Source organism: Trachinotus anak, unplaced genomic scaffold (assembly GCF_046630095.1).
Source record: "Trachinotus anak isolate AG129_WGS33_773 ecotype Australia unplaced genomic scaffold, CSIRO_AGI_Tana_v1 ptg000003l, whole genome shotgun sequence".
Taxonomy (NCBI): domain Eukaryota; kingdom Metazoa; phylum Chordata; class Actinopteri; order Carangiformes; family Carangidae; genus Trachinotus; species Trachinotus anak.
Window position 1 is genome coordinate 11,580,635 of NW_027273854.1, and position 19,937 is coordinate 11,600,571.

At 46.0% G+C, this 19,937-nt stretch overlaps 1 protein-coding gene across 2 annotated transcripts; it reads left to right on the forward strand.

Moving 5' to 3' along the window:
- Positions 1 to 518: 518 nt before the first annotated feature.
- pdgfab (platelet-derived growth factor alpha polypeptide b) lies at positions 519 to 18,757 on the forward strand. 2 transcript variants are annotated; one of them, XR_011688827.1, is made up of 7 exons: positions 536 to 1,222; positions 2,568 to 2,664; positions 7,161 to 7,295; positions 8,521 to 8,711; positions 16,958 to 17,084; positions 17,710 to 17,834; positions 18,466 to 18,757. XR_011688827.1 is itself a non-coding variant. In XM_071473654.1 (6 exons), the coding sequence occupies exons 1-6, from the start codon at positions 1,160 to 1,162 to the stop codon at positions 18,477 to 18,479; spliced, it is 627 nt and encodes a 208-aa protein (XP_071329755.1). In that variant the 5' UTR covers positions 519 to 1,159; the 3' UTR covers positions 18,480 to 18,757. The 2 variants fall into 2 exon arrangements, 1 of the variants encoding a protein (XP_071329755.1); XM_071473654.1 differs by lacking the exon at positions 17,710 to 17,834 and having other exon boundaries at positions 519 to 1,222.
- Positions 18,758 to 19,937: the final 1,180 nt, after the last annotated feature.

The window sequence follows — 19,937 nt, forward strand, 5'->3', positions numbered from 1 at the left end:
CATCGTGAGTCACCACCAACATCATAACAATGATCATGAGCATTGTCATTTTGCATTTTTGTCTAGTTTGTCCAAATTTAGTAACATCCTGAAAACCATAGAACATCCTGAGTGATTTAATATAAATGTGATCATCACCTTCCTCTGCTCTTCAATTCTTCAGTGCCTTTAGCATCTTATCACCAGCACCATCTTCATCAGCACCCTCATTCCCTTTGTCTCACTTTGTCCAAAGTTATAAGTCAGTTTTACACCCTTTCCAATCAGTGATAATCAATATCGATTACAGCTTGAATCTCTGAATAGGCTCTCTGCTGAAGGGCATGCACACACACACACACACACACACACACACACACACACACACACATTGGCTGAGGGGGGGGATGGGGACATGCTCTTGAGTCTTAAGTCATCCAACCAACCAGCTCCCCTCAGCTGAATAGATGCACGATCACCGAAACGCGAGGGGAGGCGCAACGGGCACGGAGCTGCTGGCTCTCTATATCCAGCGGCTCAGAAGCGCTCTGACTCCATTCACTTCAGAGTCCTTCACAGTCAAGGAGCTGTGCAGACCGCTGCAAGACAGGCTCTGGATAGCACAACACGGACAACTTTCTCCCTTGTGATTTTCTGAGAGGATCTGTTGGATTATATTCCTTTTAGGACTATTAAATACTATCAAAGAAAAAAAAACAGTCGTGCGTCTTAAGTACTGTCTAATTCTAACATTGTCCATAAGAAGCGGAGCTGCGTTTTTTTTTTTTGGTTTTTTTTGTTTTGTTTTATATTTAAGTAAACCGGGCTGAAGTTTGAAGCCCATTTGTTAAAGGGTGAAGGACAAGTGCAATGCGTGTCAGACTTGTCTCTTGGGATTGTCCCACTTGCGCCTGAGGAACTATGTCGAGGGCTTGTTCAAGAGGACGCAGTCCAATGTGAATAACAAGAGTCAACTTCCAGCCTCTTCAGCTTTTCATACTTACGAGCAAGTGCAGCACGGAGTCTGACTGAGCCCGCTGAGCAGCTCTGACACCCTGGTTTCTCTCCCCCCCCCCCCCCGAGGGGATGGTTGTGGATCCTCTGGGGCCAGGAGCGACTCTGCGGCTCCTACACCATAGCGCATTTTTCTTGTTTGGGGTTCATTCTAAATTAAAGGGAGATGAGAGCCGCTCTTTGTTACCTCCTGCTGTGGACGGCGTACCTGCTGCTGGCCACCGCTGAGGTAAAGTTAACTCGGACTCCACACGGTCGCAGAGGTGCGGGGTCGGACAGACTGTGTCCCCCGTGGCCCCATGTCATAGGCTGTGGTGCGGGTTTTCATTCCTGCGAGGGTGCAAAGGTCCCGCGGAGCGCGCATTTCTCCAACAGCTCACACAACCTGATGCCCAGGAGGAAGGAAACTCCAGAGCGCAGCTTTGATTTAAAGCCTGTGATTAGTCTAGAAGATAAGATTATAAGGGCGAAGCCTACATGGGCTAATTTAAAGCAGTTTTCATTTTTAAATAACCTATAACCTTTTTTTTTAAGAAAATAAACAGGGCAGTTTAGACTAGGAGGCTATTTTAAGAACAGTTTGAATGTATGAATTCATTTTGCGAGAGTGAACACACAGGACATAAGCTCCAGTTACCAGTGACTGCGCGCTTTTAAGAACCAACACCGAGCCCGCACTTGGACGGCTGCCGCACTTATTTTTTGTCTTTTGTGCCAAATCGTTTTTTTTTTTTTTTTTTTTTTTTTTAGCCTGAACCAATTGGGCAAAGGTTTTGGTTGGGCTGAGCGCTTTCATGGGAAGCGCTCCGGGCGATATAAATAGCCGCTGTCCCTGTAACGCTGCACGGTTTGCTCGACTTGAGGTGCTTGAGACACCGCAACAAGTGCAGCGGGCGGCGAGCCGTGGGGCTCATACAGGCACGGGTCGACTCCTAGCAGAGTTCCGAAACTCCTTAAGAAAACAGACGGTTTAATGTGGTTTCTTGAGTCCGCAGGCGAAGGGGATAAGTAAAACAATAACTCAACGCACTTTGGCGTTAATTGGCGTCTATTCTTTAATTCGGCACCCAGTTAATACCCAAAGCAGCGCTTATATTGACACGATTTCAATTTCCCACAAATATTGACCTATGTGACAGGCACAGTCAATAAAAATCATTTTACAGTGTTCACTCTAGAATGATGTAAGCAAACTAACTAGGATATCCTGATAAAAAAAAAAAAAAAAGCTATTTTTTATAGGCATGCAATTGATCTTCTGCAAAGCATAGGCTGCTTAAGTTGCATAATTTCTCAAAGGGGTTCGGCGTCACCGTTTTTGTATGAGGGGAATGTCTGGCGACGGGGCAGACCTGCTCGCTAGTTGGCACACAGGCTTAGCTGCAGGACTGTTCGAGCGGTGATCGTCCTGGTGGTTGTTTGAAATGAGCACGTTTAATTATGCAGACAAACATTTACACAGACGTTTTGCGACTAGCATCTGTAACTTTCCTCTGTTGTTTGATTTCTTTGCCCCCCCCCCCCCCCCCCCCCCCCCCTTCCCCCCTCCCTCTCCTCCACCTCGCCCCCTGAAGGAAGTGGAGTTTCCCCAGGAGCTGATAGACAGACTGTCCCACAGTGAAATCCACAGCATCAGCGACCTCCAGCGGCTACTGGAGATAGACTCCGTAGGTAAATTCTGCCTCTTGATACTTTTCTCAACACACCTGAGTTATATATATTTTTTTTTTATCCTGATGCTCCAGATGTTGCGTATACATGTGAGGCTGCTTTTGGTGCTGCAACAACACGTAGTAAAGGGTGTGACTCAAAACAGATGCACCATGATTATATAAGCAGTATGCTTTTATTAGCTGTTAAAATACACTGTATTGTGGAGTTAATCACAGAAACCACTGATAATACGCTGCCATGATTCATGGGTCCACTCTAACAGCTGAGAGAGGGAGAAGCTGTTGTTTGAGTGACATGTTTTCCTGCGGGTTTTAGTGGATTTAGAGAACAAACAGAGGGATTCTTCTTGTTTTGGCACATTTAGCTAATTATATTCAGCAGGGAAATCACTGATGTGATGGCTCCTGAAACCGAGCTCAGAAGACATGCCAGTTCTACAGCACTGCACAGGACATTACTGAGGTATCTGTGTACCCGGGGGAACTGCCAAGTGCAGTCCTGGCGTGCATGATAAAGCAGTAACCATGATAGGCGCGTTTGCTGCACACATGTGACAGAAGTGGACTTTCACTGGCAGGCATTTATTTGCACATATTCTTTCAGCTGCTGTTGCTGCAGTTAGCTGGCTTTATAGCAGCCGGACCGGCGCATATGTCGCCCTGTAAGCAGAGAGAGAGCAACTTGCGGGTCAGGCGGGTTTCTTCTGCTTCATGTTCTTGGAGGTGCTGCTTCATCTGTGGCGGGGGACCGGTCTGCCTCACACTGTCTTAGATTAAGTTACATGGGTGCGCTGGAAGAAGCTGTTTGCCTTCACATGAGCCTCTATTTACACAGACTCTGGTCATATATCAAATTCAGGCCTCTCCCCTAAGGATTTGTTGATGGAGATAGGTAATTACTAAATTTGCTTTAACAGTCCCAGCTGATGTAAGCTACCTCCCTGGTCATAGCTCATTAGTTACCTCTAAACTTATATTCAGCAAAGCAACATTAGTACTGCTCTTTCACTCAAGTATTCTTCTGTTTAACTACATGATTACTTTTCTGATGGACGTATCAATTAGGACTAATAGCCCTACATCATTAGTATGTCTAATTTATTAATTCACAATCAAACCAACCTTCACTCCACATCAGTGATCACCCCACCTTGTGCTGAGCCTAGAATAGATCCCCAGAGTGCCTCTAGCATGAGAAGAGGTGTTTATAATTGAATTAACATGTCTTTCTTCAAACAGAGGAATGTTTTGCAGGGTAACAGTAGTAGGCTGATTATTATTACAAGGACATAAATCTGTCTGAGGGCCAGCTTGGCGGCTCTGGACAGCCCATTAAAAGACCTTTGACGCCAGCCAGAGGGGTATTTTCAGAGCTTTTGTTGCGGATGGTCAGGACAGTAAAGCTACCAGTATAGGCTGAACTGTACATGGCATAGCATGTCAACCGGGGAAGGAGAAAGGAAAGGCTGAGATATATTTGTTTATATCTGTAAGATTATGCAGCACATTGGCACCTGGAAGCTCTAAAAAGGACTGGTGTTGTATTTTCTTTCAGGTTTTTATTGATCTAGATAGAGATTATGTTTGTTTTTTCCCCTTCACAGCACTTGGTAGTTATTACCTGAGATCTATGTCACTGGAAGGATCACTTTATGATTCAGCTTGTAAGGACGGATGTGTCAGGACACAGGGGAGGCCTGCAGGGCTTATCCAGCGGCTGTGTGTTTCCTTTAGTGCTGCGTCGCTCAGTGCAGGCTTGCATTTGTTTTTCTGTCTATGTCCACACATCTTGTGAGGATGGTGTCCTCAGCTCTGACTGACAGACAAGATGACCCCGCTGAAGTCTGCAGATGGTTGTCTGGCCCCTGAGGTGCTCTCCTCCTCGCTTTTCCTCTTCTCTATCCCTGTCTCCCTCCTTAGGCGGCCTCTCAGCCTGCCTGCTCTTATCTCTCTCTCAGTGAAAGACTTTGACAGAAAAGGGAACCTGACTCTTGGCATGGGGCGGAGGTGGAGGACAGAGCCGGTGGATTCTGGAGGCTGTGTTCCTGCTACTCTTCACTCAGAAATGCTGCAAGTTGTTGTGCAATCTGCTTTGTTTCTGACAAGCTGGCAGTGTGTTCACCTCCTGTACAGTTGGCAGCGCTTTCTATGTACCTGCAGTGTCTTAAAAACAAAGTTACTGTGCTTACTACCTGCCCTCAAACCCATAGACCGTATGACCTCAACTAATACTTCGTCAACTCAGCCGTGCAACTGTTGAAAACTAAGAAACAAGGAGGAGAGACAGATAGAGAATTATGGTGGCACTTATTACAACAAGTCAATAACATGTTGGCTATTTGTACAAGTGGAGGGGGAAAGAAAGAGTGGAGGAGGTGTAAAGGGAGGGAGTCGGGGCCCTTGGTTAATGGAGGGAGTAATTTGTGAGTCATGAAAGCCTGATTCATGACCAGAGACTGTCTCCTGTCCACTTTTCTCTTGTCTCAGTTTGACAATGCTCTGGGCATGTTATTACTTCTCAGTCACCTGGAACCAACAGAGGAGAAAAACCCCTCACTCTACCTTTCCTGTCTCAACCTTTCTCTTTAAATCTTTCTTATTTATTTCTCTTGTCTTGCCTCATGTTTTTCCTGCTTCTTCTTGCCTGATCACTCTGATCGCCTTCCTTGCTCCTCTACTTAGTGTAAAAAACCAACAAAAAATAGCCGACAAAAAAAAAAAAAAAAAAACAACAACAACAGAAAGGTCCTTTTATTGTGCTGAAAAAAAAATGCAGTCAATGAAGGGCCTCTTTATGTGCTCCCTCCATTTCTCCCGCCAGCTCTGACACACTGTCTCCAGGTGGCCAGCGGTGCGACACTCTCCCTCGCTCCTGTCCTCTTCTGACAGGCGGAGATGAAGAGAGGGATAGTGGAGGTAGAGTTCGAGACAGCACAGTGGGTGTTCTCTCAGTGAGCTGCAGAGTTAGAAGCTTGTTCAGCCAGCTGTCACAATGCGTCCACCTGACAGTGCAGACATTGTCGGTGTGTGTCTGCACGCCTATGCCACGCACTGGAGAGTGTGTGTGACATATGTACCGTATGTTCATGTGTGTTCCTATATGTGGGTATACTGCCTTGCTTAATGCCAGGCCTCAGCTGCAGTCAACACTTCCTTTCTGTGGACCCTTTGGTTCTGGGTCATTGGCTGTCTGACTTACTGACTGACAGCTTGAAAGGCTAGAAGGAAATTCCCTGAACTCTCACTGAGGGGATGATGTTGGGGTTGAAAGCTGACAGACCTGGAAAAAGGAGGCATCCAAAAGCAAATAAACAACCAAACCAAGAGGCGGGCCAGGTATAGGTAGAGAAAATCCCTTCAGATGACTCCGGTCAGAGGACAAAGTAGCTAGCTGAGTGGAATGTGTTTGCCTGTGGCTAAGCTTTGTTGTGCTGGTGTACATTGGGGTTTAGCATGTTAAGGAGGATAATGAGAGGAGTTTGCGTAGTTGTGAGTGTGTGTTTATGTTAATTGTACAGGTGTAGCATTGTGTTCTTTCAGGTGGGTGGGTATGGTGTACCTACAGACAGGTAGACCCACCCACTTGAACAAACACTGTCAGACTCTGCTCTTTTCGAAAGGGCAGTATCCTGTGAACAAGCTTTATCGTTTTATTGCTGCTCTGGCACTCGTCTGTAATCGTCCTCATATTCTGGGTGGGGACCAAAACAAGCAAGCTTTATCAGATGACCATGACTGTGAATAAGCTGAGCTGGCTATATTAGACCGGAGTTAGAGAGGTTTTAAGAAGCTAGCATAGCAAAACATGTACTTTTCCAAGCCGCTGAATGATTGAAAAAGCAAACATTTTCAGGTAAATGAGAGACAGAGAACCACTAATTAGGCGCAGGGATAATGGCGGCTGAGTACCACCTGTCAAATGACCACTTTAGTCTGTGAAGGCTGGTTGTTTTTGAGGGCACATGCTGACTCACCTGTGTCTAGATACTTTATTCCTGCTGGGAAAGTTCAGCCAAATGACTAAGGATGACACACAAAGCTTGCCATTACACAGAAGTCTTGCAAGACTGTGCCCCCTGCCCGTACCTTGTGTACTCTAGACTGTTTACCTCAATTTACGACATCATCAGCAGTCGCCTGCGTGCCTGCCTCCCAGCCATAATGTTGAGGGGAACCCTAAGCCCTTCAGGGAATGAAAGCATGTGTTACATACAGCACAAGAGGCCAGCAGGGAGTTACCATCTCATTATGGTCGTGTGACTAACCGACTCTTTGTTTGTTGTGGAAGGGGTATAATAAAACATCAATAGTGGATCCCATGCAGCCTTCTGGGGAGGCAAGCCAGCCACCCACCACAGTCATTCGACACGGTGAAAGTTGCAGCGGCGGTTACAGACTCATAGCCGCTTAATTGGTTGAATAAGCTTTCTGTGTTTGTGTTTTGCCTCTTCTCTGTGTGACATTATTAATATGGCTGCCTTCTGTTTTGACGAGGTACGGGAAACGATGTTATTGAGGAGCCCAAGCACCACAAACACCACAACCACCATAAGAACTACTCCCATCATCACGGTCACTACAATGACCTGAAGAGCTTGCAGCTCCACAGCCGACGCAAGAGGAGTATTGGTAAGACTGAATTAATGCTATATTCTTCACCCCAGAGGTTGCATCATGATTATATTTAGCACTATATACATCATAACTTGGCACAACTTATTACAGTGTTATAATGCCCTAAAAATAACCTCTTTCTTAAGTATCACCCCTGACATATGAGTTCCCAGGAGATGAAACCGATCACTTTACACTAATTTCGAACAAAGCTAATAGTTAGTGGCTTTTATATGGCTTTTTGGTGGATAAAAGGAACCCTAATGAAGACATCTACCCAGTATTTATGGCAATCAAGGAATCATGAGAAACGAGTCTGGTGTGTGAGGTTGAAGAGGACGTCTGACATGAAGCCTTTTAATTGGCCAGCGGCTCGGAGATCTAAGACACACGCGTCAGGAGAGAAATATATCCTTGAGCGTGGAAATTCCAGGCATTCAGGGTTCAAGTTGCAGCTCGCCTGGGCTCTCAGTCAGATTTCTTCATAAAACGCCACGCGGTACGATATCTGATTGAGGCGTGTAGTGTGCAAATCTGTGTGTTCAGACTGGCTGCATGCTCTTCACATCACTCCCAGCGGTGCAACATTTAGAGCAACGCAGGATGAAGTGACTGGTTGTATTTCATATATGGGTGCTGTATCATAAGTGACTGATACAGTATACCGTTTAGGCAGCTGTCCACAAAACCCCTCATGATGCACATATCATCTTTACGACATAATGATATCTTACTGTACACTCTCTGTCACATCTTTAGGTTTAAGTGCCTGTCAGAGCATTAAATCTGAAATGAATGCTTACTGCCTTCCTCTTTTCACAAGAGCCAACAGGGTCAAAGGCCATTATTAGATTTCCCACCGGCGGTCATAAAGGTTTTTTGGCCTAGTCACGCTGCATTAACCCCAGTGAGGGCTCTGAACAAAGAAGCAGTCTCTTTCTTTCTCCCTGACTTGATCCCAAAGCTCCTTAGCTGATATGAGATCAGCTTTTTGGAAAGCATGTCTTCTTAACAGCCTTAAAGCAGGATAGGTGTGATCTGAGGTAAGGCGAACAGCTCCCACATCAAGTGAGTCATCAAATAATGAGCAGTGAAGGAATGCAAGAAGCAGCTGGGAGTGCAAAGGACGGATTACAACAATACATCAGCATGCGCTTTCATTCGGAAAATGTGTCACTGGACGCTCATGCAGACCAAACGCTTTAACTTGACTCCTCCCTCTCCTTGTCTCTCATTCCAGTCGAGGAGGCGGTCCCGGCGGTGTGTAAGACGCGGACGGTGATCTACGAGATCCCCAGGAGCCAGGTGGATCCCACATCTGCTAACTTCCTGATATGGCCGCCCTGTGTGGAGGTGAAGCGCTGCACGGGCTGCTGCAACACCAGCAACATGCGCTGTCACCCTTCCCGCAAGCACCACCGCACCGTTAAGGTAAGACGCACACACCTACAGTATAGACGGCCTTTAAGCTAGATAGCTTGCTGAAAAGCATGCCTATATCCACACACACACACACACACACTCAAAATCATTACTGCAACACACCACATTCTACAAACACACCCACCTCCACACACAAATCACCACTTTCCCTCTCACCAGGTAAGTAAATCACATGGGAGGTGGGGTTGGGTTAACCTGGTGTCCTTCACACTTCTTTCCTACCTTACTCCCTCATTCCTATACAGTCCCTCTTCATTTCACTCTACCCCTGTCCTCTGAGCCTCCTTGACCAGTTCTTAGATAGTGGCCAGCTACCCTCTGCGGCCCCCTCCTCTCTCTCCCTCTGTTCCAGTTCATCACCAGCCTCTCTCCTCATCTGTCCTGTGTTTGGCAACAGTCCAGGGTGGCTGTGCCAGGACAACGAGTGGGAGGGAGAGAAGGAGAGAGAGCACAGGGACAGAGAGGGTTTTTGGTACCTTCAGCCAGGACATCTGTTGAAGGCTCGACCAGAGAGGGATGCTCCTGCCAGATATAAGGCAGAGAGAGAAACAGCCTCCGGTATCTTGACAATGTCTGAGTGTCACTGATCACTGCACAGCCATTCCTCTGCTCTGTGTTTGTTTGGCCCTTTGTATTTTCTGGAAGCAGGGAGCCCGGAGGAGGAAAGGTGACAAAGACAGAGCGGCAGGGATGGAAGGGGGTTGCACTGTTCTCAGAAGCTCTTTGGCATCGGCAGCTCGAAAACATGTCCCTCTGTTCAGGATCAGAGGAGACACCGTGGCTGGAGCTGAGTCGTATTTCTGCTGTATTTACACTACAGCCTGTTAGCCAGTGCACGGCTCTGTTTGGAGGTATGAGAGTTATGTGCTCTGTTCTGTAAGAGTGAAAGACAACTGGGGGATAAACAGGATGGCCTGGAACACTCCGACTGTGTTTGTGTTTCTCTTTGAGTCTATCTGTGCTCTCTGTTGTCTCTGCTCTTTAATCATTGTGATCTTGCTTGGCCATGGGCACTTAGACATTGCTTTCTCTTCATGCCGGGCTTTACAGATGCCGCCTTGATAGACCAGCAGAGTAATAAAACAAATACCAACCCCATACCAACCCTGCCTACTGCCTCCTTCCCCCTTGGCACACTGGCACAGGTCAGGGAGGTTTCAGTATGGACAGGAGGACATTCTCTCTGACCTCCTCTTTTAGTCCCAGAGCAGAGACAGTAGGGCTGTACCGACAAGACGGCCACTGTGGGGCACAGGGCACTGCATCCAGGGCACAGGGTTTATGGTCAGAAATGCTGACTCATAGTGCGGTAAGAGAGTCGAGCTCTGATATACAGCACAACTCTGTGTGTCTGTCAGTCTGCATGCAAGCTCGTCTGTCTCCCCGTCTGCCAGACAGTCGGTGTCTGTCATCCTCAATAGCAGCTCTGTCTGTGATCACAGTGACCAGGATGGATAGAGAGACACTGACGACGGCGGACAAGACTCTCTCAAGGCTTGATTCAGCTATTCCTGGAATGCTGAGATCCATGCAACTTTGTCCGTGTCCCCCTCATGACACTGGGGACAAAATGAGCACACAGACTGGAGAGGGATTTTCGGGTGTGGTGGGCAGGGTATCATGGGGTCCGTTTTTCCATGTGGTTCCAGCCGCGGGCAAAGGGGGCTGAGAGGCGTTGTATCTGTGGAAAGGTCATCCGTCAGGGCTCGCTCCGGTCAGGAGACATTCACCACATTGTGTGTGAGAAACATTGTCTCATGCCAAGTTTTTTTTTTTTTTCTGTCTCTCCTCTCAGCAGTTAGTCTGAATAGGGGTTCAGTTTGTGCTTCTCCCTCCGTTTATTAGAAAGCTAAAAATGTTGCCTGTCTACTCTGGGTCTGACTTGTTTTCCTTCTGCTGGCCAAGGATGGGAAAAGAACACATTCCCTGTGTTTCTTTCCATCTCATGCCACTATGCATTTGTCCAAATTCACCTTTATTTATTCATTCCCTTCTTCTCTTTCTCTCCCTGTTACCTTTTTCATGCCATGGACCCAAAAAGGAAAACGGGTCTGTGCAGGCCCTGTATTGTACAAGCCTGTCCTGTTCAGTAGCAGGGTAATAAAAAAAAGAAGCTTTAAATAGGACTAGCCTGAGGGAGGAGAAAATTCTACTTTTCCCCATCTCTCATGCATTTGCATTTTTATTGAGCTTCTTTTGCACTTTGAAACATCACTGAAACTTACTAACTAACTTTGTGCACAAGTAGGTTGCATTAAATAGTATTTTTTGATTTAGCTGCATGCCATGGCATGGAAAGAACAGAGAAAATGAGAACGGTGTAACGAAATGCGCCTTTCTGGCCTTTAAAGATGGTTCTGTATTCATGAAAGAGATTAAGTGAGTGAGGCAGCGGTGGAAAAAGAAACAAAAAAGAGAGACAGAAAGGTTTGGGAAACAGACAGAGGAGCGAGGCAAACCGAATTCTTAATGAGCAAATGTTTTTATGTATTCAGACTATCATCCCAGCATTCCTTTGACTCCTCCTTCACCCCCACCTCCTCTTGCACTTTCAATGACACCATATTCACTCCCCCTGTCTCAGCATCTTGGCTCTCCCCTTTCTTTTCCAACAGTGATTCCTTCACATTTCCTCTCATTTCTCTTTTTCTTCAAGGCTACCAGAACATTTTGCCCATTTTTCAGTGTTATAGTGTGATAGTGTTCACAGAGTTGTTACAGTCTAGATATGGCAGGAATGGAAGTGATGAAAATGAATACCAGAGTTAATAATGTGTGTCACTGGCATTTTGATTCTCTCTTTGTCCATCTGACTCCTCTCCTCTGGTCCTCGCTCTTCCATCCCTTCTCTCTCTTTTTCACATCTTTCTCATCGTCTCTCTTGTACTCCCCCTGCTCCTCTTCTGCATGTCTTTCTCTCTGTCTGCTGACGACTGCAGCTGCATCCAGTGTGTGCGATGGTCTCCTCTGTGCTTTTACTGTAGCTATAAGGCTTGCCAGATGCAACTCGTGTGCGGGATAGAAAGAGAAAAAGATAGTGATCTCGATGTGCATTCTTTTGCACATTAGTCTTTGTGTATACATATGTGTGTGAGCCCGTGTATGAATCTTAACGCCTCTCTGTTTGTTCTTCCAATGGGGCTGAGTAAACAGGCCATGACACAGGGAAAGAATGGAGCCGTCACTCATCCTCTCACTCATTAACTCTTAAGGCTCCTGCAGTACATTTGGTCTGTACATTCATTATCTTCCCTTCCTCATTCACAAATAAGCAGATACAGGAAATGGGGCTCTCTTCTTGTGTCAAGGACAGTTCATTACATTATAGAAACTGAAATAGAAATAGAGAGAAAGCATAAAGGAGTCCCACAAAGTAAATTAAAAATTGCAAAATTGCATTATTTTCTGCTTTGATGGCATTTTTATTATCTCATTTTCACACTATTTTTAAAATCCTCTCATTGTCCCGTCACTGTTTTTTTTTTTTCATGGAGTTTCTACAACTGTCATGAGGTGCCATAATTTGATCAGTATGGCAATTTGCAGACAACACAGTTCAGTTTCTCTCATTTGGTTTGGTTTAGTTGCTGGGGACTTTTGATGAAGCATAAGTGTTTTACAGAGGTCAGAGAGGGTCGTTAGTGCACATCTGTGTAAACCCAAGAAGGAGATCATTTTTGTGTGTTTGTGTGTGTGTGTGAGAGAGAGAGACAGAGAGAGAGAGAGTGCGCTCCATGCTATGCTACGTAAACTCCCCCACCGCAGTGCAGGGACAAGGCCATTTGTGTGAAGCAGCAGCAAGAGGAAGACGGGCGGCAGAGTAATGAAGTGTTGATGGCTGCTGGATCAAAGTGGAGGCTGACAGCGGCCGGGCGGATATAGCCACAGTGCTGAGTGTGGGGGTCCACACATCTCTCTGCACTGGCCCTGGCCCCGACCCCTGCACATACACACACACATACACACACGGTGACAGTTACCTAAGTGACAGTGGGTCAGATCCGGGTGTTGGGGGAAGCAGTAGCTGTGGCCCTGCGGTTCTGTGGGACCCTGACTTACGGGGTGTTTCATAAATAAAAGACAGTGTGACGGTGATACAGTGAGCATGATTTATGATCGTCTGCGGGGTCCTGTGGATTACGTTTTGGGGGAGGGAGGGGGGGCAGATGGGAATGAGGGGCCTCCCTGTTTGAAGTCCCTTGCAGCTGTGAATTATTTTCCCTTTGATTCACTCAGCTCTTTTACTATATGAAGAAGGGTGAGGGAGTTTGTGTGTGTGTGTGTGTATGGATGTGTGTGTGATGTGCACAGCAGGGGTTGTGGGGCAGGTCAGAGACCATGGGAGCGTCACGACCAAGCCAGAAGAGTTTGGCTACTGCTACACCAGCTGGAATGCATCAGCTCAAGTTAGAAAAGTAGCAGCCGTATTTTAATCATATTTACTTCAGCTCTGTATTTTCCTTCACTCCTCCTCCACTGTCCTCCCTTATGCTCTTCCCCACTGACTTCAGTGGTCAGCCTTCAGTCTTGGAGTCTGATTGCCTGTTATGTGAAATAGTTGTTCCCTCCCTCCTCACTCTGTCTGTCTCTCTCCTGCAACAGAGCCATCTCCCACTCTTTAATTTTACCCCTCTGTCAGTCTCTGCTTGTTTTTTTTTCTCCCTTATTAAAATCTTTATTTTCCCCTCTTTTAAGTGCACAGTAATGACTTTCTCATCTGCAAGTCTGTTGTTCTCTGAAGACACGTGGAGGAGGGAAGAAATAAATGGAAAGATTACACATCTTTGGATTCTTTGATATTTGATATTGCATAAAGGTCCGTTCAGTCTCTCAGGGGTAGGGTAACACAACACACAATGCGGTCAAGGGCAGATACTGTAGATATTCACATCTGGTGATACAGTAATGTGTGTATGTGTGTGAGAGAGAGAGAGAGAGAGAGAGAGAGAGAGAGAGAGAGAGAAAGAGACGGGTGGGGAAAGAGTGTTGGGCCACAAAGTGCCATTTCGGCATTGCAAGCCTGTGAGCAACGTGACAAATGCTCTCCTTGCTTCCTCTCTTCTCCACACACCGCCTGTGATAACCTCTTCCACATACTGCCCTGAGTGTGTGTTTGTGGGCTGTGGGAGGGTTGAAGCGGAGGGCAGCAGCAGGTTGTCTAGCCTGTCTTTGTCTGATGTTCAGTCTCCTTCTTCTGTGGTTTGCTCTTTTCCTGTCTGTCTTCTGGGTGTCATTTTTTTCTTTCTTTGATTTCAGAAGACTGATGGAGCTTCTTCACATTCCACCTCCCCAGAACTTTCCCCAACTCTCTTCCACAGTCCTAATATCTCAACAAGTTATTTTATTTTTTCCAGGGAGCAAGCTCTGAGTGTCTCCCTTGCCAAACTCTACCCCCCAACAGATGAATTGCCACCCCGCCCTGCCACCTTCCACCCCTCCGTTCTCCAAACACACACACACATACATTTCTATTTATTTTTGCTCGATCCTGTCACTGTTCCAGTTCACGATGGCCCGCGGCGCACATCCATATCCCCAACGTGTTTTCCTTGGAAGGCTGGAGTAAAACTTTCCCCTCCATCATGCTCTCATCAGTACTTTGTGCGCCGGGAATTCCCAATTAACCCAAATGGGACAATCGGCTTCACACGGAGGGCCGCGGAGACACCGAAGACAAACTGGGGGGGGTGCACTTCCCAGAGCCCCCTGCCTCACCCCAACCCTCTGGCTCGGATATCATTCCACAGTCACTCGGGGGACTCTTTCTCAGGGCCCCGGCTTTCTAGGGAGTTTAGAGTGGTTTGATTTATACAAAGAGAGAGTGGGGCCCCCTCGTCGTAGCATGGGGGTCTCTTTCTGATGTATGTTTTATGTGGGAAGTCATTGACTCTGGATAGGAAGCTGGCGTTCTTTGTACAGAAGTGAAGAAGTGGCTAAAAATGGATGAAAGAGAAATTTAATAGGGATGTAAAGTAGAAGAATTGTAGGAGCGAAGATTGCCGTTCCTGTAACGTCAACACGAGAAACAGGAAACAAGACAGAAAGAGAGAGTGTTGACAAAGTGGGCAGAGCAGAGGCTGACTAAGAAGTGTTATATAGCACAGTTATACACATTCACAGACAAATATGAAAGTGTGAGTGCTTTTATGTGTGTAGTAACTCCTGCAGGGAGTGTTTTTAACCATGCTGTGTGAGGGGCAAGGAGACATGGCTACTGCTGGGCCTCTCATCAAGGGGGCCCATCGCTTTATCCTTCTGTCAATAGTTGTTTATTTGGCAAGGAGAGTTTGTTTGTCTATGTGTGTGTTAGTTAGAAGGATCAGCCTCAGTTGTAAGCGACTCTTTTAGCTTCCTGCTGGCTACTTCTGAACCCCCCCCCCCATCAGCTGAGAGATTCCCGTAACCAACGGCGGCAGAGTCGTCCGCAGAGACAGCTGCATCTTTCATCTCTCTTTCCTCTCTCTCTCTTCCTCCCACCCTGTTTTTCAGTCAGATAATTTGATTAACTATTAGCAGCAGTTTTCTGGGAAGTTCATGTCATCCTGTGATACTGTCTGCACTTTTGGTAGATAACAATAAACCTTTGAAAACTTCTCTATCTATCCAGTGTTAGTGTAATAAATTTCCCTGGTGGGTAACCCAGAAACTAAATGTTAATAGGTAACACATGAATGTCATTTAATGCTAGTCATGATCATGGTCAGTCCCCCCTCCCCCTTCCTTAAATAACCCCTCTGTTTGCACACACACACACACACACACTCACACACCCTAATGAGAGTGATGGTCCACCTTCCTGCTCGTTGCTCTGGCCCTTTCGCCCACTCTTTCTCTCTGTCAGGCCCCGATAACGGCAAACACACCACCGCTAACCCAGACACCATTGTCCTCTGTTTGCTCACCGCATACTTCTGCTTGCTTACCCTCTTTTCACTCCCTCTCCTCTTTCTCTCTCTCTTCTCTCCATGGAAAGAAACTGTTGCAAAGGAGCGGCTTGGTATGTTATGGTATGTTGGTATAATATGTTCATTTGTCTGAATGACTAATTCAGCACTGAGAGTCAGCCTTGGCGCTATGCCATCACAGGCTAGAGGAAGAAAGCCTCTCATCAGTTTTGGCCCTCTGTCCGTGCGTGTGTGAGCCTCATGCCGACTGCAAAACCATGTTGCTCATAACACCAGAGAACGTTGGGAGATTGTCAGCCAATATCCTCTCTTGTGCAGTGACCAGGTGAAGCAGGCGATATTATTTCCATGTGGCCCCCAGGCCCCTCAGTGGTGGATCGGGAGGTTACCTGCCCTTGGCACTTAGATCAGAGAGGGAAAAGCATGTGGCCACCTCCCCTGAATTACACAACAAGATCATCATAACCTCCACACAACCTTCCCTCTTCAGCTTTCATCTAAGCTTTAATCAACATAGCCTATTCATAACGCAGCAAGGATTGGTCTTTTTTTTCATTACTAGCTGTTGGGTGGGAAGTGGAGGTCAGCCCTGTTGTGTTAAACTGAGAGGGTGTTAGCTGGACTGAAGGATAGGAATTCCTGCCTTACTCCTGTGTTTGTTAGATTAGAAGAGCAGCTTTCTGGGGTTCTGCTGCTTAGATTAGCCCATGTAAACTGTATTTCATGCATGCACATGTAAAGCAACACTTTCCCTAACCCATGGAGAAATATTAATGTGCTCTCAAACCAGCCTACATGTCAGGGCAAGGAGAGGGAGTTTAGGTGTGTGTCTGTCTGGATGTGGATGCTCCAGGCCTGGAGCAAGGGGGGGGATCTCCCAGCCTCTCTTCTCCCGCCAGAGTAAACCTTCCCTGGGCGTTAGGGCGTACCCTGCTCCCCCCGTACCCTCCATTTCTCCTCTCTCATTGTTTGAGTTTGCTTGGACAGGGTCATACACTCCATTCAGTATTTACACACCTGATCAACAGCCCATAGAGCACACAGCGAGCGGAACCAAAGCATCAACGTCTGAGGAATGCTGCCGTCACACTTCAAACACAGCGAGGCAAAGCGACGGCTGGATTCTTCTTTTTTTTTTGTTTGTTTGTTTTTTTTTTTTTTTTTCATGAATCGGTTTATGAAAGAGTCATCAGTCACAGTGCTACGCCTCTTGATGCTAGCAGATAGGCAAAGAGTGTGCGCATTCATTGATGACACACTCTCTGCGAAGAGTAATGTTGGCGCTGGAGTTGGCTCTGTAGCTAACCTTTTCTCTCTTCCTCTCTTCAGGTGGCCAAGGTGGAGTATGTGAGGAGGAGACCCAAGCTGAAAGAGGTCTTTGTGCGGTTAGAAGACCACCTGGAGTGTGTGTGCACGTCACAACATCATGTGGTGGAGCACTCAGAAGCAGAAACAGGTAAAGGTGACCTTCAGATTCATTGTACATCATTGTTACGTTATCACAAATACTGTCCCGGCATTGCCTTTTTGCAAAGAAGTCAGTCAGAGGTTGACTTTGATAGCTGAGTCCCGCCCTCATCCCTGCGTCATCATGCATCGTCTCGCTTTCCTGCCTTCCTCATATGTGTCTGATGGTCCTTCTCTGTCTGGCTCTTTGGCTTTGCACTGGATGACCTTTTTCTATTATCGCCTCTAAACAGACAGACACACCTGTGAGGTGGCCCGCTATTGCAAAACTGTAAAGCTTGTGTGTTTGTGTCTTGTTAGACAAGGTTATGTGTGTGTGTGTGTGTGTGCGTGAAAGTGTATGCAAGTCTGTGTGTTAAGGGAGGGTGTCCAAAGGCTGCTTGGCATGACAGCAGGTAAATCCACCAGTGCCTTGATCTGAAGCTTTTCTTTCCCTGGGAGCAGATAAGTGCTGTGATGTGTGCTGATAAGGCATCTCAAGTATTTATAGTGTGTCATATCTTTGCACTCTCTGCTTCTGTCCCAGGGCTGTTGTGCCTCTCTCTGTATCATAAACCCTGCTTCTTGCTTTTAACCCTCCTTCCTATCCACCCTACCCAACTTTGTGTTTTCAGGCCACCGTAGGGCTAAAGCTAAAAAAAGGAAACCTAAAAAGCTAAGGCCCAGCAAGGATTTATTGGCAACATAATAAAGTTGCGCTCATTACCCAAAGTCCACTGGAAAGCTGTGAAGGGAACAGGTAGGACTTTAGCACCACGGCGTCCTCTCACCTTTTGGCACTTCACTGGCCCAATCAGGGCACAAGGAGGGCCCGCCAATCACTGTCACCAATCACATCACAGCCAATCAGTGTGAGAAGAGGGAAGGCTAAAGAGTTTCATGCTCTGTGCCCCAATGCTGCATGTTGATTTCTGTTGCTTGCTGAGCATGCACACTGCCCTCAACTGCTTTGTGCCACTGTGTTGAGATTGTGTGGTTGTGTGCACCATTTTTGTCGTGTTATACAGTAAATCAACACCCACCATATGTCTGTATAAAAGACACTCTCTCTCTCTCTTTTTTTTTTTTGTTCTCCTTCACCTTATCATCTTGTCATCACCAATATTTATCTGATCTCCGCCTGTCACTAAAAGAGAGAGGGTCATTATTTTGTACAATAAAGGTCACTGTTTGAAATCTGGAGGAACATGATTCAGAATGTTGCGGGTCTTGTGTGTGTTGTGTCAGCTTGTTTGAAATGCATGACCAAATTGAAGCAATTGGGCACAAAATGCAAAAATGTAATTTTTATAATTATTTTTTATGCTGTAACACATATTGTGTTTGTAAAATTGTAATACTGATACAAGCTTTTGTGCTTTCTCCCACAGTGGATGTGAGGTGAAACCAATCGGAACAAGGGACTTCATCGTGGGAGGGATAAGTAGAGGATGTTACCAACAGGAGACCTGCTCTGTCCTCTTCCCCACTGCCGTGCAACCTTCTTTAAAAAAAGAAAAACCCAAACTTTTCTGTAAGGACAAGAGACTGAAAAATAGGCAACAGACAAAAATAAATAAGATGCCAAAGGTGCTTTTTTTCTAAAAAACAAAAAAAACAAAAAAAAAAACTAACAAAACCACAAAAAAAAACAAAACAAAACAAAACAAAAAAAAACATAAATCAGTGATGTTGACTTTCTCTGTGGTACAAGAACTACCCGGACAACTGAATCCTGTCGCTGATTAAGAAGAGGAGAGAAACATACTCTGGAGCTGGAGCAGGGCAGAAAGAGGCCGAAGGGAGATGATGAAAGGGATTTGTGTCGAACATTGTGACAGACTTTGTTTGAACAAGACGCACAACAGAAATGGCTATGAAATGGTTGGATCAAACTTTTGTGGGAATCTGGTGCTCAGACTTGAAAAACAGTGGTGGATGACCTCCTGCTGAGCAACATAAAAGTGCCCTGCCCTGTTTAAATGACTCTTACGTACACAGGAAGAAAGAAAGAAAGAGAGATATAGGAAAACAATGGAAAGCAATGGAGTTTTGGAGATGTTTTTTTTTTTTTTTTTGCAAAAGACTCTCTATGGAGCATCAAACATCTTGAGTTTTTGGATGTTTGTTCTGAATAAGGGGCGAATCTTCTCTGAGACCCCTGGTGGCCTGTGACTTTGCCCACCTGCTATGTACAGTTTAAGTCTGAAAAGGATGCACCCCTACTTACAAACTATTTATACATGTGGACGTTTGCCTTCTGTCTCCTCCAGTACAAAAGAAAGACAGAACAGAAAAGGTGTTTTTTGGAGACATGCAAGAGTCCTGTGTGGTCCGGTTCTGCGTAACCATCAGTATCACAATCTCAATGTCATTTTTTAGTCATTGTTATTCTTGTCATCCATGTTTCTTATTATATTACAGTATATCTGAATGATGTCAAGTCTTGTAAATGGTTTGGATATATGTGTGCAAGGAGGAGATGTGAGAGTCAGTACAGGAAGATGCTTTATTTTTGTTATGAAATATATTATGCTTACTTATATCCAAGCAGGAATTATGTTTAATTCTTTTGTTGTGGTTGAATGTCTGTATTTAATCCATTGGAAAATATGCAAAAATGTGGGTAGGGGTTGGAAAAGGGCTGCCTATGTTTGTCAGCGTGTGTGCATCAGTGCATCAGGGCTGTGAAAAGGTGGGACAGACTGGCTTAAACATGGCAGCTTCACAGTTAGTGGCCATACAGTTGCTTATTCTACAGCCATGATAAAGCACTGCCGACTGCTTTATGCAACAAGTGATGTTTCACACAAACGTGCATAAAACACATCAGCGTGTGTGCATGCCAATCACATAAGCACAC

What these genes read in the sequence shown, in the direction of transcription:
- pdgfab (XM_071473654.1), top strand. Translation starts at nt 1,160, where the DNA reads ATGAGAGCCGCTCTTTGTTACCTCCTGCTGTGGACGGCGTACCTGCTG. An exon ending in TGCTGCTGGCCACCGCTGAG is followed by an intron (nt 1,223 to 2,567) that starts GTAAAGTTAACT and finishes CGCCCCCTGAAG; the next exon opens with GAAGTGGAGTTTCCCCAGGA. An exon ending in CCGACGCAAGAGGAGTATTG is followed by an intron (nt 7,296 to 8,520) that starts GTAAGACTGAAT and finishes CTCTCATTCCAG; the next exon opens with TCGAGGAGGCGGTCCCGGCG.